Source organism: Gigantopelta aegis, chromosome 6 (assembly GCF_016097555.1).
Source record: "Gigantopelta aegis isolate Gae_Host chromosome 6, Gae_host_genome, whole genome shotgun sequence".
Taxonomy (NCBI): Eukaryota; Metazoa; Mollusca; class Gastropoda; order Neomphalida; family Peltospiridae; genus Gigantopelta; species Gigantopelta aegis.
In genome coordinates this window covers 42,155,251-42,181,209 of record NC_054704.1, presented here as the reverse complement: position 1 = coordinate 42,181,209, position 25,959 = coordinate 42,155,251, and the positions used below count along the sequence as shown (strand labels likewise).

The window sequence follows — 25,959 nt, the reverse complement described above, 5'->3', positions numbered from 1 at the left end:
TGATTGCTCGCAGATTTTTATTTCAAAACCACTGGACGTCGATTTCATCATGCATTAGAGATTTCCTTCTTATCTCTTTATAAACTACAATGTCTACACGTTTATATAGCCGGATTATGTTTCTGTTCACAAAAGCACACATCCTGTTAATTTGTTAGCCAAGAGATATTGTTTTGTGTCGAACACACGTACCTTCCATTTTAGCAGAACAATCAATCAGTTCGCCCATTTTCTGTCACCGCGTATTGTCAGATTGCTTTGATAGATTGATTTATATAATACACTTTACGTGTTATAATCTAGTGACAGTCTATACCTTAAATATCGGTATAATGACATAATTATACGTGTGTATGACAACCTTTCTTGCCATAATAGTCCACGAATTGGAAGAGTAACTCGAACCAGCGGAAACAGGTTAGATGGAAGTAGAAAAGGATAGCGTTACGCAGCCAACGTGTTGTTGGCATTACTGATTTGACCATTATTCTGTAAAAACTATCATCAGCTGTCTTAAATTGAATTCTCTTTATTGCGTCTACTTTACATCGTGCAAAAATGCCGGATTTCGCGTCTGTAGAATATTGTTGGAAGTTCTACTTTTAAAGGGCCATTCGTTACTGCTTCCTCAATAAATATTAACTTAATTTGGTCGACTTCAAGAATAGACATTTAAATGACTCTATTTTTATTTAGTGCTGTCTTAACCTACTAGTCACGGTGGTATTGATCCGGTCGTTCCACTCTGTTCAAGCTTACGATGCCCATTTTGAATTGAACTGGAATACACATCCATGGCTAGTTGAAATTACCCAAACAAAACAGTGGTTTTGGAGAAAAGAATCAGTAATCCGTGTCGAGAAAGAATCGACACATGTAGGTTGCTGAGTTTTGACTGCTGTTTTCTTTTGTTAAAGAAGTGGACTCTTATTCTCCACTGGACGAGATACGTACACCAAAACATAACTAGAAATTGCTGTTTTAGAAAGGTGCATTGTTTTCGTTGTTCTGTCCTGTTGTTAAAAAGAGAAATTCTTGCTCTCGACTGAACAGGAATACGCATACTAAATCAAACGAAGATATAACACTGCTTTCCACAGTTGGACTTAAGTACCTACAGTGCTGTTATGGTCAAAACTAAATCTTTCAGGCTAAGACAAACAGCTGACTAATCGCTTCTCATACATAAACTCGCACTAAAGCAGCATTGCTTTCAACAAGACTGGCTGTTAAGCATACTATATTCTGTTGGGAAATCCCTCCACACTTGGGAATATATGTGATTAATAAGAAATACCAGTTTTTTTAAAATTACTCTGGGTGCACGGAAATTGAATTGGACGAATTCAACTGAAGATTTAACATGTTGTGCGATAAGCTTTCAGATAGACAACCATTATAATTGCTGTTTCCTTATCGGGAATAGATATACTTCTTCACGCTGTTACGCATTAACGAGCTATATATATCCAGTTCGTGCAATACCGTATATATTCAAGAACAGGAAAAGGAAAAAAAAAGACTGTGTGATCGACTACAATAGTCACAGCTTCCCACGTTTGCATCCAAAAGCTTCTTGGAGTTCATGTTTGAACACACTGGAAAGTTATCACCTGATCCGGAACCTATGGGATGCGGTAAAGGAAAATGTAGCGCCTTAACATGCACTATGGATGTTCTGTCCATGCTAAAGCATTCCATAATATCTGATGATACCAACCCAATAATGCGCGATTTCGAAATTGGTCGCCAGATAGGTTCAGCGGGACCTGAGATGGTGTGGAAGATATTCGAGGCTGTTAGACAGGATGACAAAAAGGTAGGTGAACATTTTTGTTCGCTGTTTTTCTTTTGTTTTGGGTTGGGGTGAAGTGGGTTTTTTAATTGTTTGCTTTGGGGGTTTTTGTTGGGGGTTGCTCTTTTTTATTTGTTGGGGTTTTTTTTTGGGGGGGGGGGGGGGGGGGGTATTGTTGGAGTTTTTTGTTGTTGTTTTTCTTTATGTTTTTATTGGGTGTTTTTTGGGGGGATTCACTTTGGGTTTTATTTTTATTTTTTCTCTCTTTTTTGGAGAGGGTGGGGGGGGGAGGGAATAGTAATTGAGGGTTTTCAAAAAGGTGTTTTTATGTTCATGTTTTTTTATATAATATATTACATCATGGGAACACTAGTAATATTTATTTTCTTTTATTTTTACTAGTTTAGAGCAGAATTACTATTGAAACAATTATTAGAAAGAGTTTAATTCTAAGGAAATCGTTTTTCACTATAGGTGTCTGAATTGAGAATTGTGTTAGTCTGTGTATCCAAGAAGGACTCAGCTGTAAAACCGCTGTACTTTCAGTTGTTTTTGTTAAAAAGTGTGTAAATCAATAAAGCTGGTTTGTATTCCTGATGTTGCAGAAAGTGAAATTAAAATACTTTGCACATGTATGATTTGATCGGATTATGTGAGAAAAGCTGTAGAAAAGCATTCATCAGTTAGTCTGACTAATACCAAAGCCATGTACAAATATGAAATACAGTATTCAGTTGCATAAATAATTCCTGGTATACGTCGTTTTGTCATATACACAGGACCAATGTCATCATGACTTAGATACCTTATATACTGAACTCCATTTAAAACGCATCACTTAACTTACAATTGTTATTGCTATCGAATGTGTGAGGTTGCTATGAAATACACAATTATCCTGACCCATGGGTTATTTATTGACTACCAGCATACATCCAATTATACAAACTCACTTAAATGTATTATTATTTGTTCATGTAATTTTTACAAAACTTAAAACACACAATAACCGTAATTCTTGTATACAATTTTGGTGGGTATGTATGTACAAGAGGGAACGGGATGTAGCCAGGTGGTAAAGCGCTCTGCTGATGCGCAGTCTGTTTGGGATCGATTCCCATTGGAAGGGTCATTGGGCTATTTCCATTGGAGGGGTTATTGGTCATCGTTCCAACCAGTGTACCACGACTGACATATCAAAGGCAGTGATATGTGCAATCCTGTCTGTGGGATGGTGCATAAAAACGATCCCTTGCTACTAGCGGGCAAATGAAGCGGTTTCCTATCTAAAGATACTATGTCAAAATTATAAAAGTTGGCATCCTATAGCCGATGATTAATAAATCAATGTGCTTAAGTGGTATCGTTAAACAAAACAATCATACGTATTGCCTGCAAGAAGACATTCAGTTATACAAAATCAGTTAAATATCTTATTATTTCCTCTAATATTCTTTTTAAAACTACAATTCTGTCTGATGCGTGTTCATTGGCGTTCAGTATATTTTGGCAATGCTTATTATTTTCACATTCGATTTAGTCTTCATTTTACCGTCCAACTCAATTTGGTTTCCTCTGGCGTTTGATATACAAAATTCATGAATTGCTTAGATGCGGATCGTTATGTCTCTATGGCTCTGGAAGTATCATTAGGATTATAGCATTACATATTAGTTCACTGTGCTGTACTGATTAAACTGATATCTGTCTCAGTGCTTTGTTTGAGTATTCTAGTATGTTGCACACACTTTCTGAATGAGAAGTAGCAACAGAGTATCTGTCTGTAATGCGATGTGTCTGGTTCATATTTGTTTTATATAATACTTTGAAGTCATGACTCAAGTCTTAGCGAAGTATCCTGACTTTACGTAATGCACTGTTTGTTTGGATCAGGCATAATTGAACCACTGGATCTAATCATAAATGTTTTAGAAGCAGATGGTCAAGGTAGACCCCGTCCATTTCCATTCAAATCAAATTGGCGTTTGATTTTAAACTGCTGTGTATCATACTGGGTCCTTGAAATTGGAGGAGATTAAAATGTTTTAGAGTATTTAAAATAAAGGAATAACAGTGGCATCTTATAGATATAAAACAAAAAACGGATAAGTTAGGAACCTGGCGCACTTCACACCTTTATGGATAAATCCTTTAATATACCACGTAGGTCAACGAACATGCAGGTTAACGTTATGTCGCAAATGTGGAACGCAGCTATTCTTTCGTACTTACTAATGATTCTGTTTTGACATTGGTCACTCACCATGCATACAGTGTTATCCAGAATTGTGTCTTATACGTAAAATCTAATAAAGATAGCATTATGGTTACCATTTTATTACTTGATATTCTTGGGCGTATCCACTGATATCTTGCAGAGATTCAAATTGGCATCTGTCCTATACAAGGTTTGAATTATCAAACCAGCTGTGCAAGAATAACATTCTGTCAATGATCTTAAGAATGGCAGTCCTTCTATAGATCTGATAGAGATTCATGGAAGCAATTACAATTTTTCATAAATATTTTTTCGACTCTGTTTTGTACAGAGGTACGACTTTGATTACGGAAAACGGTTATGGCATCGTCTTGTTAACGTATTTCTAGTCACTTATGTATGTTCCTTGATTAATATACCTTTTTTCTACTTCCCTCTCTTCCAAAGATATCATAACTGATATTTAATTTTTCAACATACATTATATAAGAAGAAAAAAGAAGAAAAACAAATAATATAATTATTTTCTTGTATTTACGCAAACGTCTGCCTAAGGCTGTTCCTGAAAGTATTATCAATAAAGGCGGGTGTCAATTTTCCTTCAAATGCCCCCAAAGCATGAACTTAAATCAATAATTTATTTTTTTTAAATTCCGAAATTACCTGCTAGGCAAAAAGCCAATAATTGTGAGTCCCCACTTCCCACATCCACCCACATGATCACTTGCAAGCACTGGTCGACTATTTCGATGCACGATTGATAGTTTGAAGCCATCTTTATATACATATATACATACATACAGATATGGTTACCTAATTAGTCTTGGATCCAGTTACCTCTAAGGTAAGGGCAGCAAACGGTTGAGCCGGTAAATGACACTAAGAATGATATACGATGAGACGGAACAATTGAACCTCACCGGAATCGGCGCTCGCTGCTATTGATCGCCGTCTTGGAGTAGTGAACAGTTTATAAAAATCGTTCCCAAAACGTCACCAGTAACGTCGATCGGATGCTTTGCTTTAACTTTATTTACATGCCCCTATACCACAAGTTCGGATGCAGTGAACGGAAAGGAAAGAAATGTTTATAAAAAGACAACCCAGCATATTGTTTTGAATAATTTAATTCAATTTTCCATTTATACTTATTCCCGTGCTTATATTCAATTACGGTTGAAGCTTGCTGCCCTGGACAAACACCGCGGCTGTCTGTGCTGTCTGTGCAGGGCAGAGGGCTAGCGATTAGTGTGTGGGGGGGGGGGGGGGGGGGGGGGAGTAGTGAGAAAGAAGTCGATGTAGTGGCCTCACACCTACCACATTAATGCTATACAGTGATACACGATTGTAAATTATTGGAAAGAAAGTCCACGTGGAAAGTTCGACTGTTACAAAAGTACAGGCAGTATTATTAGTATGATATATGTTTTAAAATCCTGTTTTACTCTATAATTAGCGTTGGAACGACAACAGCACGAGAGGCTTTGTGCTTTTAAAACTATAAAGTCTAGTCTAGTTTAAAGATATAATAAATAATTAAAGTCAGGAGATTTTGTTAAAAGTCTTATATCTCTTTAACATTTTACAAGCACGGGCCCAGAAGTGTACAAATTAATGTTTAAAGCGAAGTGTGATAATAACTCTTAGATTTTGAAAACGTCGCCGAGTCTTAGTCGTGGTCTGGGGGCGGGATTTAGGTCAGTCGGTTGATTGCTCGCTTAAGGTGCTTCATCGCAGCATCGAACTACCTCGATGGATCCATTCAGCTGATTGTATTTTTTCTCGTTCCAATCAGTGTACCACACCTGGATAAAGGCCTTGGTATGTGATTTCCTGTCAGTGGGAAAGTGCATATAAAAGATCCCTTGCTGCATTAGGAAAAATGTAGCGGATTTCCTCTGATGACTACGAGTCATAATTACCAAAATGTTTGGCATCCAATAGCCCATTATTAATTAATTAATGTGCTCCAGTGGTGTCGTTAAACAAAACAAACAAACAAGCAGTCGTGGTCTGAAATGTTTCAAATACCACGTTGATTAGTGTGTGACGTACCATTTAAAAAGTTCTTTCCATAATTTACATCTACAAGAAATCAATTTTTCACTGACATACATACACTGCTATTTAACGCTGGAGAAAATGCTGTGGTACTTTTATAATTTCAATAGAACATGAAGACTACTTCGTGTGCAACTGAATTTGTAGCTCTAGTCATTAAAATGTAACAAAGATAAATTTAGATGTAAACGAGCATATTAGAGTCCCTTTTTATCGACCAGCCTTGCGTAAATGAAGTTATTAACACAGAAACCTCTAAATGGACTATGGTTAATACTGATAACCTACATATTTTCGACGTAATTCTAAACTCGTAACTTTATATATTTGATACTTTTTGGAATCTATACGACCATGACACTGATTTTACAAGTCTGGGACAACGTTCGTGTCGTTTGAACATCTGGAGAATGTAGTAACTTTTGTGACCTAGATCTATTTCTTACGACTAATGGAAAGTCCGTGATATCCTGTATATCGTTATTACAACTCCCATAATTGGCAATTTATTACAAGAATTATAATATGTAAAATGATCTAGAGTATGACCTCCCATGTTAACTTACCACACACGTGCATTTTTTTATTTATAACTGCGTTTCATTCAACTTTACACTGTATTCCAACAGTTTATAAACGTAAACTATCTGACATTGATACACCACGGATAATAGACGGACAGACACATTATTTATTTACGTCTCACCTTGTGTACAAGTTAAGACAAAATAAACCAATAAATTTAGTATAGCAATATATAAAAGAACATGAGCCACTCCAATAGAGTCATGAGATACTAAACCCATTTTTATGAATAATACTAACAAACTACTATGCTGTGGTATAATTGTACTTAGCCAACTGTTTGGTAGGTATTTCACCCCTTTAACGTTAACCATTAATGGTTGATCTAGACAGACACCAGTGTAGGTGAAATGCGGTCAGACGATACGTCCTTGAACTTTATCTGGTTGTAAGCATGAACATTTGTTATCACCAACATCTGTATAGGAGGCCTATTCAAAAGTTCAAAGACGTCCAGTTCATTTCCAGATTTTCAGCACCCAGGCAATAAATATAACATAACAAGTCGCAAAACGTAACAGGTGTTTAAAATTTAAGCATTGTCACTCGGCCCCCTTCCACAACTGTAAGACCTGCAGTGAGATCCTTATATAAAAACTGATAAGGCTGTAACATCGCCATCTTTGCAATAAAAGCTATGCTGCGTTTTTCCAATAGTCTTTATCATAATCGCATTTGAAAGAAACTGTTTGATCTGTTTAATTAATCAACTCTAGCTCTTTAGAACTGCCTCGCTAAGGATTTAGTTTGGTTTTATCGATTAAATATTTATCATATAGTGTGACGGAACATGCTCTTAATTTTGTTTTCGCCTGTGGCGATATTAATTGTGTTAGAGGGCCGTGTGCAGTTTCATTGCACTTAGCCCAGATGGGCAACTTGTTACGTAATACTTCTGCGCGACGGTCCTCGAGCTATACTTTCTAATACACACCCAGCCAGATGCGGAGACCATGTGGCGAGTAGTTACGTAATACCTCCGCGAGTGCGGTTTTTACAACCGTGATTTGGCGACGATGGCGACAGCCAGTCTGACGATCAGAGAAAAATATACCGACTCTGGGAGAGGTGGAATATCAGATGATAGGTGAGGTACCGCGTTGTACCCCCAGGCGATATTCGCTGTCTGTGAGAGTTTTGAATAAATAGCTAGGGTTTAGAGATATCTAGGAGGACCATAGGAAGGTATCCCGGGGGAACGTTGTCCGTCCGGACTTTGGTAAATATATTATTTCTGCTCTGTTGTATAACCTTGATGTGACTTTTAATATTTTTAATACTGTATTATACCAATATTCTTTAGACAGTATCTTCGGTCATCTGACGAAGTAAATCGTAGTCTTACTGTTCTATATTATACGAGTATTTGGTAATATAAAGCTTAGTCAGTCATCCTAGAAGACCTAGGTAAACTGTAGGTTATTGTCTTTATTGTGATAGGTACCAGTATTAATTCTGTGTTACAAGGTTACTGAATGAGTAGTTAAGGGTTAAAACAAAATTAACAAGTTAGGAATAGTGTTGTAATTCCTTTATTAATTAAGTTCTCCTGGCAGCGTTTCTCAATTATCACACGTTATTGAACGAGTAGTAAGGGTTAATTAAAAATTAATCAGTTATGAATAGTGTTGTAATTCCTTTATTAATTAAGTTCCCCTAGAAGCGTTTCTCAATTATCACACGTGTGGGTGTTGTGTCACGGTGAAGTGATTCGCATATTGTGTAAACTAGACACCTAGAGATTAACTAATTAAGTGATCAGTTCTGGGTTGTTATTATTGTTGTTATTAATTAACTACTTTGGCAGTACATTTGTCAGCGTAGGTTAATACAGATTCCAAAGTGCATTGTGTTTTTGTTGTGTTTTCTAGTGAACTAAACGTGCTATAATAATATATACTTTATATAAGATCGTATCTCTGATCATTCCTAGACGAGCCAAAGCGGTTTTGAACTGCCCGTTACAGAGAGATCTAATAGATATACAGTTAGGAGAGATATTTGGACAATCGTGTTTTATTCAGTTACGGGTATTATAGAATCCCCGTGACAGGAGTAGAAAATTGGGGCGCTCATCCCGGATCTGAAACGGGACACGCATATTTAAAAAAAGTATTGTTTGTAAATGGGGCCTTTATAAATTATTTTTTACAAATAACTAGAAGTAGCAACGTTGTTCACTAGAAAATTAATTACTAAGTGCGTCATATCTAAACATGGATAAGAATTTGCTGGATAGGCCTACGCTCAGTGTAGTGGAGATTAAGCGAGCACGTAAGGCCGAATTAGTTGAAATCGCGGGTGAGCGAGAAATTGATTTAACATCAGCTAAAACCTTAGGAGATATAAGGACAATTATTATCCAGGAAGTTTTGGTGATAGTCCTGTTATGGAAGACAGTGAGATTGTTCCAGAGATAGAGATAAATGAGTTAAGTGTGGAACAACAATTAGCTTTTAAAAAGCTTGAGTACGAAAGAGAAGAACGTGCATTAGATAGAGAGAGAAGAGAGAGATAGAGAGAGGGATAGAGAGAGAGAGAGAAAAAAAAAAGAAGAAGATAGGGATAAAGAGAGAGAGAGAAAAAAAGAAGATAGAGAGAGAGAGAGAGAGAGAGAGAGAGAGAGAGAGAGAGAGAGAGAGAGAGAGAGAGAGAGAGAAGAAGAAAGAGAGAGAAAGAGAAGAAAGAGATAGGGAAGATAGAGAGAGAGATAGAGAGAGAGAAGAGAGGGATAGAGAATTCCAGTTAGAAAAATTAAAAGTGGAACATGAGTTAAAGTTGAATACTGAAGAAGTTAGACGAGAGGCAGGAAATGGTTTTAACATGTCGGAGGCTTATAGATCAGTGCCTGTATTTGATGACCAGGAGGTAGATATGTTCTTCCAACTTTTTGAACGGGCCGCTAAGCAGCTAAATTGGCCGCAGTCCAAGTGGACATTGTTAGCCGTGTCTAAGTTTAAGGGGAAGGCTAGTGTAGCTTATAATTCAATGAGTGATGAGCGAGCAAGTCAGTACGACCTAGTTAAGGCGGCAGTGTTGAGGGCGTATGAATTACGACCTGAGGATTATCGTTTACGGTATAGCGAGTTGAGAAAAACGCAGGGTCAGTCTTATAGTGAGTTTGTGGCTAAGAAGGCAGGGATGTTTGATAAATGGGTGGTGTCTCACCAGGTAGTCATATACCGAGTTACGGGAGTTGTTGATCTTACAGGACATTAAAAATGGATTACCAGTTAGCTTACGTATTCATTTAGAGGATCGTGATGTCAATAAGATAGAGGAGGCAGGCATAGTGGCAGATGATTACGTGTTAATACACAAAGCTCAGGCAGTACAGGGTAGCTCTTTACAAAAGGGTGATAAGAAGAAATTTGAGCCAGGGTTTTCCCGGGAAAGTAACTATCGGGGAGAGTCTTCTAGTTGGTCAGCTAGTCAGGCAAGGAATGCACCTGGTGGGCAAAGTAAGGATAAACCTGCATTATCAGCCAATGCACGAACTTTTCGTCCACATTGCAGTTACTGTAAAAAGGATAACCATCTTGTCGGGGACTGTTTTAAAAGGAAACGCGATAATGCGCACGTGGTCGGTTTAGTGAGGTCAGCTCCGTTAGCGAGAGATTTAATGGTTAGTCCCATGGCAGAGAAAGTAAACCCGTATGTGTCCACTGGTATGGTTTGTGATGTGAAACAAGAATTGAGTCCTAAGGCAATATTAATCTATAGAAATACCGGGTGTAGTCAGTCTGATCACGCAAGAGTTTTTAGCTGGTATTGAGAATTCAGATACAGGACGTAGTTTGGCTTTAACCTCGGTTACTGGAGAAAATATGGTTCTCAGGTTACATAAGGTTTTCTTGTGTTCGAAGTTTGTGACGGGACCAGTCGTTATGGGTGTTGTGAAGGACTTGCCTGTTGAAAACATAGGAGTTTTGTTGGGTAATGATTTGACTAGTCAGTGTTGTCAGCCGAAATGTGACCAATTGTTAATTGAAGACAGCCCTTTACCAATAGAAGAGAGTGAGGTTGATGAGATTAGATATCCTGCGTGTGTAAAGACTAGGGCTATGGCCAGTAGGGTAACACGAGACCCAGAGGATATTTGTGATTTGTCTGATACGTGTGTGAGCCATGAAATTGGAGTGGATGAGGTTATCAGTAAAATGGTAGATAAGTCAACTGAGGAATTAAATGTGAACCTGTTGATCTCCCGCAGAGGGGAATTGAACCAGTTGTGTTTGATAGAGGGGACTCACCTTGTAATAGACAAGAGTTAATCCTAGAGCAGGGGGCTGATCCATATTTGTTGGCAGTTCGCACTACATTGTTAACTGAGAGAGTATTGATGAATAAAAGAGTTAGGGATAGGAGGAAGCCGGCGACCGAACTAGCTAGGAAGCATCTGAGCTATGCTCAGAGCAAAATAAAATCAGTGTGTGATAGGAAGGCTAGGAGTCGGAATTTTAAACCAGGGGATAAGGTGCTGCTGTACCTTCCCATTAAACGGGGTTCGCTGCAGAACAGGTATTTCGGGCCCTATGTTGCGCATAAACGGGTTAATGAGACAGGGTATGTGATAAACACTCCTGATAGGGTTAGGAAAAGTAGGTATTGTCACATCAATTTGCTAAAAGGTTATTTTGACAGACTGCCGATAGTTCCAGTGTTGCCTGTCCAAATTGAGGGTCACTCAATTTCCTGTGATGACGTCAAGACTGCCGAGAGAAAATTAACCAACAGCCAGATTCTAGCAGACTTGAAACCCCAGCGAGAAAAGTTGACTACGCTGATACAAGACAATGCTTCCATTTGTCAAGACCTTCCAACGGTTACCAATACCTTAAGCCAGGATGTACGCTTGGAACCCAACGCTACACCGATTCGACAGCAGGCCTATCGGAGAAAACCTGGAAAACGTGCGACACTGAGAAAGAAAGAAACGAAGTTCCAGTGGTCAGGAGAACGCGAGAAGTCATTCAACCGTCTCAAGCAGATGCGCTACTCGTCTCCCGTGATGGCAGTGCCAGACTACCGAATGCCTTTCAAGCTAGCTGTGGATGCCAGTGACGTGGGAGCTGGAGCTGTGCTGTTCCAGGAAGACGAAAATGGACTGGACCATTCTGTAAGGTTCTTCTCCAAAAAGTTTGACAAACACCAGGTGAACTATTCCACTATAGGGAAGGAAGCTTTGGCCATGGTACAAGCTCTGAAGCATTTTCAGATTTACGTGAAATCGGCAGTGCACCAAGTGGTGGTCTTTACTGATCATAATCCGCTTACCTTCATTCACATAATGAAAGCCACCAACCAGAGAGTTTTGAGGTGGAGTCTTCTTCTGCAAGAATACCCAATTACCATTGAACATATCAAGGGCACACCCAATGTAATCGCTGATGCCCAGTCCCGAAGTTGAACGTTATGATAATGTGTTGACATTCTTGATTTCTGTTTTGTTTTTATATATTTTATTTGTATACCAGGGACTCAGAGACTCAGTGTGATTACTGGTAGTCACCTTATTATTACATGTGTTATAAATGCCCGGATGCGTCAGTTAACGCACTTTTGTTTTAATGTAGTATATTTCCCTATTCCTAGAGTAGAGGAAATATCCTTTTTGAGGTGGGGGGGTGTGACGGAACATAAATGGCTGTGTGCGTGTGCGTGTGCGTGTGTTTGTGTGTATATGTTCCAAACGTTTATAGCATCCGCCTACTGCTACCTGAAAAGGTTACTGTTATGGTAATAAATGAGTTTAATATGACCTTTAACGCACTGCGTAGGTCTATTCCCCACAGAGCAAGATTTAATATGTGGAACCTAAACGTGAAGGGACTTACGAATGTGGTCTTTATCTGGATCGGGAAATGAATTAAAATGTGTCTAGATCTATCATTGTGTTCAAGCACAGCCAGCGTGGGCACATGATTTGCTTTTAGTTAAAGTATTTATCTCAGACAACGGTGGGATGAGAGGATTAATTGCAGGATACAGCAAGCAAACGTGGGAGATTAAAGCCAAACGAAAATTAAATAATGTGTTTTTAAACGCCAAAATTTAAAAGTTATTGACACTGTTGTGTTTGAAGGCAAGTCTACAAGGTGATACAATTTGACCGATAGGAATCATGGGCCTCAGTTAGCAGGTGGTGAAATATTAACATCAGAAGTAGGGATGGGCAAAGTTTAACTTTTTTCTTAAAAGTTGAGTTTGCAGAGTTTGTTCTATGGCCAATTTGCACGTAGAATATGAATCCGATGGAACGTTTGATGTAGCAGCACGTTTGATATCGGTTAATGGCAAAAATTCAAAATGGCTGCCACAAATGACACTTTTCGTAATGTTAGGTTTATATTTAATATATTATGTGTTGTAATATATGATATGATCTCAAATATTATGTCCAAAATGTGATCTGATGCATGGATATTGATATTTACTGGCAAGGTATAGAATCACAGGTGCCAGATCATATGTATAAATATTGGTTGCATTTCTTTATGCAGTTCTCAGAGATGCCATCCAATATCTCGTTGCCGTTTTATTCATTACTGAGTAAATATGTATAAAAACGCAAAATAGAACGTGAAAATATTTCAGAATGAAAAATTGTATAAAAAGGAATGGGAATTCAAAGCCTAACAATCTAATGGAAGTATTCTCATGTGAAGAATGATATACGTATGTAAGAAAACAACAAAAGGACAGAATTTATAACTGTAGGTACTGGTAATAATTTAGCAGTCGAAAATGTTTGTATTGAGTTGATAAATGTAGACCAGCTAAATCTCTAAAATACACTCTAGAATCTAAACGATACTCGATATTATTGTTCTAACTTGTCCTTATAGTAACAACTGAAGATATGATTGCATTCAACTCATTGTCGTATCAATGACATGCTTATAAATGTATAAATGGGAAGGCAACATAAATGTTGACTGGAGTTGAGGCTATACTGTCTACATGTAAGTCTGGAACTAACTCACTAAGTTCTTCTATTTATAAGTTAATGCCTATAAGTCATTTGTTTGATCTTCGGTTTTATTCCAGACTGATTCTTTAAGTTTCTTCTCACATTTCTTTCTTTTTACCGAAGAGATTGATACCGACTTCTTATGTTACGTATTGCAATGTAGTTTTAATTTGTCATTTCAAACCAAGATCATGTTCCAGCTCTCTTCGATTCTCTTCGTTTTTCTTCTTTTATCATAGGCAATTATGTTCATGCTATCAATAGATGTCTTTACCTTCTTATACAATTTTTCTTTTTTTATTGTATTTCTCGTCATAGCCTTTCATCATCGTTTGACCAAAACTCTTAAATGGATAAAGGGTTGTACTGATGTATTTGTTCATTCACTGTAACATTTCTTACTGGAACTATCTAAAATTTTAGCTTTCTTTCCTTTCTTTGGTTGCTTGCATAAGAATGTCATTCTAGCCATTCCCTCGAGAATAGCCTCATTTTGTAGTTTGGTAGTCACTTTGAATGTATATTCTTATGTCATTCCAGCTAAAACTTCTTCATGTTTGCCTTTTACGTTTCATTATTAATTTACTGTATAACAATTAAGTATAGGACAAAACGTCGACAAATCTGTACATCTAGGATCATGTACCTGTAAGAATGGATACAACATAAAACTTGTCAATATTAATGTGATTCTACAACTAAATTCACTATGTGTCATTTTAACAGCACATTTTGATATACATGCTTCATATTAAATGTTTGGCATCATAGTTGAAATATCCGACGCCATATAACCGTAAATAAAATGTGTTGAGTGCGTCGTTAAATAAAACATTTCCTTCCTTCCATAGTTGAAATCAGCATCCTGAAAAACGTAACAAATCATACATTACAAGCCATAGTGTATTGAAATTGTGACAAATGATACGTTTTGGCTGCCACTTTTTGTCATTTACCGACATCAATCATTAAGATAGGTCAAACATTTCATCAGATTTGGATTCTACAGATAAAATGGCCATAGAAACAACTCTTTTCCCCAAACAAAATGTCATAGTTCGCCCAACCCTAATAGAAGGGACAGGTATATGAAACGTTAGTTGGTCTTTAATAACAGATGGCTGTTATACGTTTCCCTTGTTGTAGTTTTGACGTGTACTATTGCTATCTGACGGGTTTGTTATGACTGAAGCCCAAATTTCATTTGTCCATAATGCGTATGCGTCTACGTATACGTTATATAACGCGTAATCCGTAACAATCACTTTCAATACGAACAGGTTGAATAGATTTCATGTATGCGTCTCCGTACCCATATGGCTATCCGATAACTGTAATGTATTATGAATTACGTATACGTGACCGCAAACGGATTACGGAAAAATGGAATTTGCGCCTAATGCTAGGATCAGACTACCGACTGCCAGCACAAAGTTAGCCAACTTTCTCCTGTCACGACTTCATCGACTGTCCAGTTGCTAGTCTGAGCGCTCTTACAAATCGATTCTCGTCGTATAACCCATTAGTTGTTAATCAGAGCGCACCCGTCGTAAGTCGGGAGTTGGAGGAAATTACAACACAACCGTCGAGTTGGCCAACTTCGTTGTGCCAGCTGACAGTCTGCGCTTAGCATTACAAAGGACACAACGTATCTTTTGCCACTTGAAATAAGTAATGCCTTAAAGTTTATCAGATATAATGTCTAGTAAAGGTTCACAACCATCTGCCATGGGCACTACCTCTACGACACCAGATGGCGTAGTAAAAACTAAATTCATAACATGGTGTATAAACAAACATAAAAACATGCATACAAGATGAATAAATGAATAATTTACTTAACATCCAAAATAGTAACAAAAAGATAATTGCAAATATTGAACGCCGTTTAGATAATTCGCCACAAATCTACATAATATATGAGACTGTTTACAGACACAAATTGTGGACACTGTCCAAAGTTCAACGTCCTTTAGCAGATTTCTAAGTTCAACTTGTTTCTGAACCTGAAAACTATAACAAAATTATCAGCGGTCATATTTTTGTTCACGAAAGTGTTTAAGAGAATGAGGAGAAGCTTAATTGGAGTTTCCAGGGACATCTTGTTTTACGCTGGGGTGAATTTATTAAACTACGTTAATTTTCTAAGATGCAAAGCACAGAAATATAGCCATTGGGAAAATGAAAAACGGCGAATGGCTCGGTCAGACAATTTTGCTGTCAACTTTAATACGAAAAAATCTAATGAAATTACATTAGACCTGCAGATGCCTTGCGGTATGAGACGCGAGGAATGGCACACTAGATTGGAAGCGACTAATTTGTGTCAGAGGTAACATAAATTGCATTTTGAACATTGTGTATAAGATATACAAAAATATATATAACCTTCCTTACACTATATGGAAATTTGGGCTTTAATGATAAACCCGTCAGATAGAAATAGTACACTATATGGATAGATATACGGGCTCCCATGTGTGTGGCAGACGACTTTTGCCCGAATTGAACAAAAATGTCAGAATATGGATAACAGCGTTTATGTAATAGTTATACTTTACGAGGTGTATCGGCGAATATCCCAAATATCAGAATCTGGATCACAACGTTTATGTAATAGTTATACTTTACGAGGTGTATCGGTGAATATCCCAAATATCAGAATCTGGATCACAACGTTTATGTAATAGTTATACTTTACGAGGTGTATCGGTGAATATCCTAAATATCAGAATCTTATACTGATACTGTACGACGTATGTCGGTGAATATCTCAAGTTTTAGTCAGAGGGTATAATCGTATTTGTCATATAACCAGGCAGCTATTTAGGGTTTCAGACGAATCTACGCATTTATACACGGATTACAACTAATATTATGAGTAGAACGATGGAAATACATTTGAACAGTTTTCAGGCCAGCTCATTTTGCTCAAACGTCTCCATATTTTATCGACTTACCTTAATTTGACACCCAATAGCCGATGTATTTTTCGTGCTGGCGTGTCGTTAAACATTCATTCAGTCATTCATTCATTCATTCAATCGGTTATGTTCCGAATGTGAAGGATGCTTCAGCACTTGGGGGACTGACTCTCTCCACCTCCCTCCGCTCCTTCCCACGTTCCCACCTTGTCTCGTACTTTTATGACTATATGAATTCTATTGTATGGCAATATTTCAGTCAAACTGAATTGAAAATGATTCGCAAATACATGTTAAACAACTTTGTTGGCATTGAATGTTAAGTGGATAATTTTGTTGCCATGTCCATACCTATGTGGTTATTGACAATATATTTAAGGTTTTTTTTATTCTGTTTTGTTTCATTCTGAAAACCGTTTATCGGTTTTTCATACTAAACATAGAAGACCAAAATAAATGTGCGTGCTGGAGTTTTTTTAGTCTTGGAGTATAATACAGCAGATATTCTTTAGTGTAAGGACGGCAGTAATATCACATTGGTGTTGATAATAACTGTCGTCAATTTACACATAAACAGTTAACACACACTCGGTCACTTGATGCGCGTTCAGTTGGGGATCAATGCCCGTCGGTGGACCCACTGGGCTGTTTCTCGTTCTAGTCAGTGCACCGCGACTGGTATATTAAATGCCGTGGCATGTGCTATCCTGTCTGTGGGATGGTGCATATAAAAGATCCCTTGCTACTAATAGAAAAAGGTAGCTAATTTCCTCTCTAAGACTATATGTCAAAATTATCAAATCTTTGTCATCCAATAGCCGATGATGAATAAATCAATGTGTTCCATTGATGTCGATAAACAAAACAAACTAAACTTTTTAACAATGGATAGAGTTTTAAAATCGTGCTGGGGCGTCCTTGAAAAAAAGCATTTTTTTCCCTTTCTTTCAATATATTATAAACTTCACATATACACCATTAATTTTATTCACTGAAAAATAATTACAATCAAGGATTGTTTACTTTTCTTCCTTTTCTAGTAGATCATTAACATCACTACAGTATCCCCTATCAATTTGGTATAACAAGTCAACTTTTATTCTCATTTTGAAAACTGTAACCTTGTTGTTACTATGTCCACACAGAACGACAGTATAGTTGTGTCGTGCATTATAAATGCATGGTGGTTGTAAATGTCGAAATCCATATAGTCCGTATGAAACGACGGAGAACAATATCCATGCATTAAGACCAGAACGCTACACTGAACATCTGAGTTTCGTCTTGGAATAACGTGTCAGATCAAAGTCTTCCAACGGGAGTTGCAACGCTAGTATAGCTATTGAAAAGCTTTTAGTTATTTAACCTCATACTGAGTGCATTCATTTCGAACCATTGGTGGAAATTAAACGGAGCAGAAGAAAATGATATGATAACAAGACATGTTTTTTCCAGTAAAGCGTTAGGACTGTGATGTGGAACTAAAATTGTATTTTGCTATGATGAATGGGTTTGATGCTAAATTCAATTTTAATGCTAAAAAGCAAAAGTTTTTTTTTTTTCCTATGCCAGTGATGAATATGATTATGCGTTTAAAGAGACGCGTTTGTTTTATTATTTAGCTCACAACGTATCGTGGCAAGTGTGCAAGTTGAAGGCAATTCGGTGCCACAAGTTTGAGTCTCAGCAGTGGCATGAGTAGTCTGAGCTCCAGATTTTATGATGCGTATACATTGCTCTTTGGAAATCAGGACGCTGCATCAAAATTTAACCCTGCGAATGTTTTCATTTCCGGTCAAATCCAAGATGGCTACTAAAATGATCAAATTCTATAGATATTATACTTGTTTGTCTCACGCCACTAATAATGATCTAATTGTAGTAAAAATAGCCTTAAACAATTATTTTTAACATATTCCCCAAATAAAATAATAAAAGATGAAGAACATGGAGCAAATTATTTATATAAATTAATAACAGACACATCACCAAAAACCTATGCATTTTTCTTCGCCTTTTTATTGTCAATATTAAAATTTACATTAGAAAAATAATGATTGTTCCTCACGCAATAACGACATTGTTTTACTATTACATAGCTTTTAGGATTTCCTGGTCAAAATCTAGGATGGCATTGTCAGATTAAAGAAGTAATGTCATGTTGCTAACATCACTAATTCTGAACCGATTTCATTTCAAATAGTCTTACACTGTTTGCTGTAGATGATTTATTTTTAAAATCGGTTCAGAATCACTGTTGCTACTGAGCTTCTAAACACTGTATATTTACATACACATCAATTCACCAACCTAAGCACAATAAGAGGCCATCTTTATGCTAGAAAAACAGACATCAAACTTCTTTATGCCACAAAAACAGACATCAAACTTCTATTGCCAACAGACGACGTCTAACGTCAGCACATCCTTCGAGTTATCTTGCAAACATCCATCTGGGCAAAAGCCATGCAGCCCAAACCTACAATCCCAGATCCCTTTAAATTTGGATGGATATCAGTATTATCTGGAGTCCGACCACTGTTGATGTTGCAAAGTCCGATGCCTTCCAATCTTACGAGCAGTTTGTTTTGTAACTGCAAACGCCAGTGCTCAAGAACTTGTTCATGTGAGAAGAAAAATATTTCATATGACATTGCTTGTTATTGTAAAGGTGAACTGCATACATGTACACGGGTACAATAAACAATCAATGAAGGTGATGATCCTTTTGAATAAGTGTGATTTAAGATTGGATCATCTATAAATTTCTGTGGCATCTGTTTATTACCGAGTTACAGTTTTTCATACAGTGATATGTATGTTTATGTGTCTGATTCTGGTTGTGTGTGTGTGTGTGTGTATGTATGTGTGTGTGTGCGTGTGTGTTAGTGTGTGTGTGTGTGTGTGTGTGTGTGTGTGTGTGTGTGTTAGTGTGTGTGTGTGTATGTGTGTGTGTATGTGTGTGCGCGCGCGTATTTGTGTGTCTGTACACTGGGATTTTTGTTTAGCTTTTTTGTCACTTTTAAAATATTATTTTCAGTTTTAAAGTGATAGCATACGGCAGTACAGTTATTTACCTTTTTGATATTTATTTGTTGCTGAAAATAAATTGAAAACAAACCCTTTAAAATGTATTTTAAATCAATCATCTACAGCAAACAGTTTAAGTCTATTTGTGATGAAATCGGTTCAGAATTAGTGATGTTAGCAACATGACATTACTTCTTTAATCTGACAATTCCAACCTAGATTTTGACCAGGAAATCCTAAAAGCTATGTAATAGTAACACAGTGCCATTATTATGTGAGGAACAATCATTATTTTTCTAATGTAAATTTTTATTTAATATTGACAAAGAAAATATGAAGAAACATACATAGGTTCCTGGTTTTGTATCTATTATTAATTTATATAAAATAAATTTCCACCATGTTCTTCATCTTTTATTATTTTGTTAAAAAAATTAATCATTTAAGGCTATTTTACTACATTTGGATCATTATTTGTGACGTGAGACACAAAAAGTATAATATTTATAGAATTTTAGCAGCAAATCTTGGATTTGACCGGAAATGAAAACCGTTGCAGGGTTAAATTTTGATGCAGCGTTCTGATTTCCAAAGAGCAATGGTATACATATCATAAAATACTCAGAAATTAAGGGGGCCAAGTGGTGTAGGGTAAAATTATTTTTCTGGCTTTGGAGCTCGGACTAGAGACAATTTCTGAGGCCTGAAATGATTTGATTATCCCCTGCGCCAGTTCGTTAATATCTATGTATCTAATAGTCAAATCCGACATACATACACCATATAGATATTCATACATCAATGCACGCACGCACGCACACACACACACACACACACACACGCACGCACACACACACACACACACACACACACACACACACATATATATATATATATATATATATATATATTATGTATATACATATATACAATGCCCTCTAAACCGGACTACATCGGGACCAAGTAAAATGTTTAAATAAGATTTACTAAACTAACTAGACATATAAACAATATTTGCAAAGCTTCACGATGTCATTATGTCTCGTATATCGCATTCATATTTCAAATCTTGAATATTAATGTAACGCTTACCATGCATTTGTTTTTAAACGAACAATATTGAAGGAATTATTGTTCACTTTAAAAGGTTAACTGAAATAATTTTGATTTGAAGGAATGGTAAGGTGGCTTAAAGGGACATTCCTGAGTTTGCTGCATTGTAAGATGTTTCCGACTAATAAAATATTTCTACGATTAAACTTACATATTAAATATATTCTCTGGTTTAGAATATCAGTGTCTGTATATTCAATGTGTTTCTGGTCGTCTTAATATTTGTAAGAAGCCCAAACTGAATTTTGTCTTCAAATAAGTTCGTACGTACGAAAAAGTTACATTTTTGGAAATAAAGTGAAATTTAACCTAGTACAAATATTAGAACGATCAGAAACACGTTTAATATGCAGCCACTAATATTTTATGCAGAAACATATATTTGATATGTAATTACAATCGTTAAAAAGTCTTTGTTAGTCGATAACATCTTAAACAGTGCAGCAAACTCAGGAATGTCCCTTTAACACATTTGGTTGCTTAATAGAGGTGTCCACCAGAGCGTGTTCAAATATATCTAACACATTTATCTTCTATCTGCTGTTGCAGGTTTGCTTCTATCAGTCTGAGCAAGATATGAAAGGAAAGTACCAAAATCAGTGGTATGTGCTGCACTGCATGTGCCAAAGTGCTTATAAACGATTTTGTTCTACTAGTTAGGAGTAGCGTTATGAAGCGGCTGCGAGTGCCTTGTCTAATACCTTAAATCAAGTCTTATTATCACGTGTTTTACAGCTTTTAAATTAAACAAATATCTATTTATTTTCCGAGACGGGACGTGGCCCAGTGGTAAAGCGTTCGCTAGATGCGCGGTCGACATAAGATCGATCCCCGTCGGTGGGCTATTTCTCGTTCTAGCCAGTGCACAGTATATCAAAGGTCGTGGTATGTGCTACCCTCTCTGTGGGATTGTGCATATAAAAGATCCGTTGCTACTAATGGAAATATGTAGTGGGTTTCCACTCTAAGACTATATGTCAATATTACCAAATGTTTGACATCCAATAGCCGATGATTAATACATCAGTGTACATAGGCGTACGGGCTCCCATTTTTGCAGTGGGTCAGGCCGATTTGTGTCCAAATTAATCGAAAGTGTCCGAATCTGGATTACGTTTATTCATATTAGCATTACTGCCAGACAGCTATATATGGTTGCAAACGAATCGCCGCGCACCTTTTCCGGGATTACACCTAATATTTATGGAAATACATGGTAAAAAGTGTTTAGGCCAGCTAATTTTGCCAGAATTGTTCTGTTGTTTTTGCCCCTCTGCCCCCCCCCCCCCCCCCCCCCCCTTGCCTCGTACGTTTATGTCAGTGTGCTCTAGTGATGTTAAAGGGACATTCCTGAGTTTGCTGCATTGTAAGATGTTTCCGACTAATAAAATATTTCTACGATTAAAGTTACATGTTAAATATATTTTCTTGTTTAGAATATCAGTGTCTGTATATTCAATGTGTGTATATTCAATGTGTTTCTGGTCGTCTTCATATTTGGAAGAAGCCCAAATTGGATTTTGTCTTCAAATAATTTCGTACGTACTAAAAAAATATAATTTAGGAAATAAAATGAAATTTAACCTAGTACAAATATTAGAACGATCAGAAACACGTTTAATATACAGCCACTAATATTTTATGCAGAAAAATATATTTGATATGTAATTACAATCGTTAAAAAGTCTCTGTTAGTCGATAGATAACATCTTAAAAATTGCAGCAAACTCAGGAATGTCCCTTTAAAGAAAACAAACTTTTATTTCTTTTCCTTTCTGTAACCGAGCAATTGTATGCTGATTATCTGATTATAAAATAACTTCAGGGCCTGTTTGTCTGCTGAATATATATACTTTCAAGCCCCAAGTCAAATATAGCCCATTTTATTTATTCATGAACAAACGAAACTGTGTACAATTTAAGTATTTCGGTGTTTGCAACACGAAGAACTTTACAATATAAACTAGGGCTTCTGGTGGATTATGTTCCCTAATTGTAGATAATGTGTCTATTATACAGCTATAAATAAACGACAGATCGAGTGTCGCTGCAAATAGCAAAGAGATCGCAAATGATTGTATGTGTCACAGCAGTAACGATCGTCAATAACATCAATTAACTTGCTGAATTTAATACTCACATAAAAGAAAAAATATTGATTTTTTTTTCATCGTTTTTATTTTATTTTTTTAAATTGTAAAATTAATATTTCATCGTTTGTATCTCTGGAGGGTTTTTTTTAATGATTTATTTGGCTAAACGTATTCGGAGATCTGTATGGGGTTTGGAGGTATGTTTGGGGTCGGAGATCTGTAAGGGGTTCGGAGATCTGTAAGGCGTTCGGAGATCTGTAAGGTGTTTGAAGGTATGTAAGGCGTTCGGAGATCTGTAAGGGGTTTGGAGATCTGTAAGGCGTTCGGAGATCTGTAAGGGGTTTGGAGATTTGTAAGGCGTTCGGAGATCTGTAAGGCGTTCGAAGATCTGTAAGGGGTTCGGAGATCTGTGAGGCGTTCGAATATCGGTAAGGGGTTCGGGGACATGCTGCCCGGAAATATTTGTAATAAAGATGCTCAGAGACGTTTCTTGATAGCAATTTAATTTTGCATATTGTGCATTATGGATTTTTCAAACGTCGCTGACTCAACATGTAAACAGTTCCTGGTTAGCGTACATCTGTATTAGGTTACAGCCTTCTATATTCAGTAGTCATCGGTCGCCCATCCATACCATGTCCAAAATCGTTCGGGGGCGGGATGTAGCCCAGCTCGCTTGATGCCCGGTTGGTTTGGGATCGATCCCCGACGGTGAGCTCATTTAGGCTATTCCTCGTTCTAGACAGTGCACCACGACTGGCGTATCAAAGGTCATAGTATATGCTATCCTGTTTTCTCTCTAAATGTTCAAATGTTTCACATCCAATAGCCCATGATTAATAAATCAATGTGCTCTAGTGGTGTCGTTAAACAAAACAAACCTTTTTTCTCACCACAATTGATCCGACTGGAGTAGGATCTAGTTCAATCGGTAGAGCTCGTCTGAGGTGTTTGTATCGTAGGAGCGAACCCTCTCGCATCCCATATTTCTTATCGGGAAATACAGCGTGTTTCCCCTCAAGACTGTGTCCCAATTACCGAATTTTCACATCCAGTAGACCATCAACCAATTTATCTTTTCGACTTGGCAACATGATTGGTTCGGTGCGGTTGCGAACAAGCTTCATGCTGTCAAGCCAGTCTTGGGAGAGTGGCAGTCCTCCTACGGGCAGTGCAGGCAGGATGAAATAGTCTTGTGTCGTGCTCGCATCGGTCATACCTATTGACCCATTCATTTATCACCTCAGCGTATGCAGTGTCAGTGTAATCTGGCGGTATGCCACGTTTTGGTGGGGTGTAAGCATCTGAAAGAAACTAGAAAATATTTTTTTGGTTGCATCCTGAAATTATATTACAATTTCTACGTGATACTGACTTTTATTCTAAATTTTAATATTACCTATCTGTGATATTTGTATTTGTCCCGCAGTTCTTTAAACTGTGTTTTTATTTAACTGTTGAATTTGTATATTGATGTGGTTCATCATTTAATGTTTACATTTACCATAGTTTGACACCCAATAGCTGATGTATTTTTCGTGCTGTGGTGTCGTTAAACATCATTCTATTCTATTCTATTCTATTCTATTCCAGTAGACTATAATAAAGTAACCAATCCGCTATAGTGGTGACGTTAAACAAAACGAACTTTAACTTTTGTTCTGACTGGTGTGCAATAACCATGATTACAATGATTTTGCTTAATTAATCTTAGCCAAAGTAAAAATTGTATACCGAGTTTAAATTATTCTAGAGAAAAAATGGATAAAGACATTTACAAATCAGTCATATAAAAAAAAATTGTTCACAACTGATGAACACATCCCCTGGGACCGCGCGTCGGAAATGCAATACTATGTAATGTCTAATCTAAGGTAACAATATTTGATTTCCTGCAAATGTCCATGATCAAGCCACACTCTCACGTCCAAAACTAAGACTGATTTTGAATGGACCGTATAATTTTAATGGAGCGACGATATTTCAATAATGTCTCAGTTATGACTTATTGTTGTTTTTCACTTGGTATTTATAATAAAGAAACTGGGGCGGGACCTAGCCCATTGGTTAAAGCGCTGGTACAGTCGGTGTAACAAAGACTGTGGTATGGTTTGTGGGATGGTTTATATACAATATTCCTCGCAGCTAATAAAAAATAGTACACATCCACAGAGTGGCGAAGCGGGTTTTGTCGCTCAATGTCAGTACTGTGTGGTCGTAAATATAAATGTCTTCAGTGCGTCATTGAATAAATCCTTTCTTTCTTTTTTCTTTCTTTGCTATATGGTGTCGGTTCATCAGTCGTCAATTAAAGCTTACATTCAAATCTCTCTCTCTCTCTCTCTCTCTCTCTCTCTCTCTCTCTCTCTCTCTCTCTCTCTCTCTCTCTCTCTCTCTCCATTCCCCTCACTTCCTCTCTCTTCCCTGTCTTTCCATCCCACTATCTATCTCCCTCCTTCTCTCCCTCCTTCCCTCCTTTCTCTCTCTCTCTCTCTCTCTCTCTCTCTCTCTCTCTCTCTCTCTCTCTCTCTCTCTCTCTCTCTCTCTCTCTCTCTCTCTCTCTCTCTCTCTCTCTCTTGAGCGTCAGTTTAGCTGGGGCTTTTTTGTTTGTTTGTTTGTGTGTTGTTGTTTGTTGTGGTTTTTTCTTGAATTATTGAACATAGTGTTTAGTTTGTACTTCCGCCGACTATAATAACTCTGTTTAATATATACAGTTTAGTGTGTTACAATAAATTACTATTGTTTGATAGATGAATCTGGGTCTCAATAGCTGACATGCTGTCATACAGAGAATAATGTTTTATAACGACACGGAGTCAAATTTCATATAAGACTTCTTTTTTTTCTCATATAAACTATTATCATCAGAGAGAGCGCTAGTCGTTTGTGAACGCATAAATCAAATCGCGCTGAGTAAGCATTTCTTTATCCTTGTTTTGTGTGTGGGTTTTGTTTTGTTGTGTGGGTTTTTCCTCTTTTTTAATAATCTGTAATGCTTCAGGGTGTATACTACCAAATCAAATCCCATAGACGACAATAGTAACATGTGGCTAAAACTCCTACCTGCATCGTATCAATCGACATAAACGCCACAGAATTAAATACTACCACCCCTCACCCTTAAAGTGAATCAGAAAAAAGGGGGTCAGGCTGCTCATTTCTGAGAT

General features: G+C 37.1%; 1 protein-coding gene across 1 annotated transcript in view; it reads left to right on the top strand.

Annotated features, from left to right (window-relative positions):
- Positions 1-1,669: 1,669 nt before the first annotated feature.
- The window catches only part of LOC121374556 (SCY1-like protein 2), a 91,644-nt gene continuing 67,354 nt past the window's right edge, over positions 1,670-25,959 (top strand). Inside the window, exon 1 of the mRNA XM_041501661.1 lies at positions 1,670-1,819. Coding sequence (XP_041357595.1) covers positions 1,670-1,819 — 150 coding nt within the window. The remainder of the gene's footprint in view (positions 1,820-25,959) is intronic.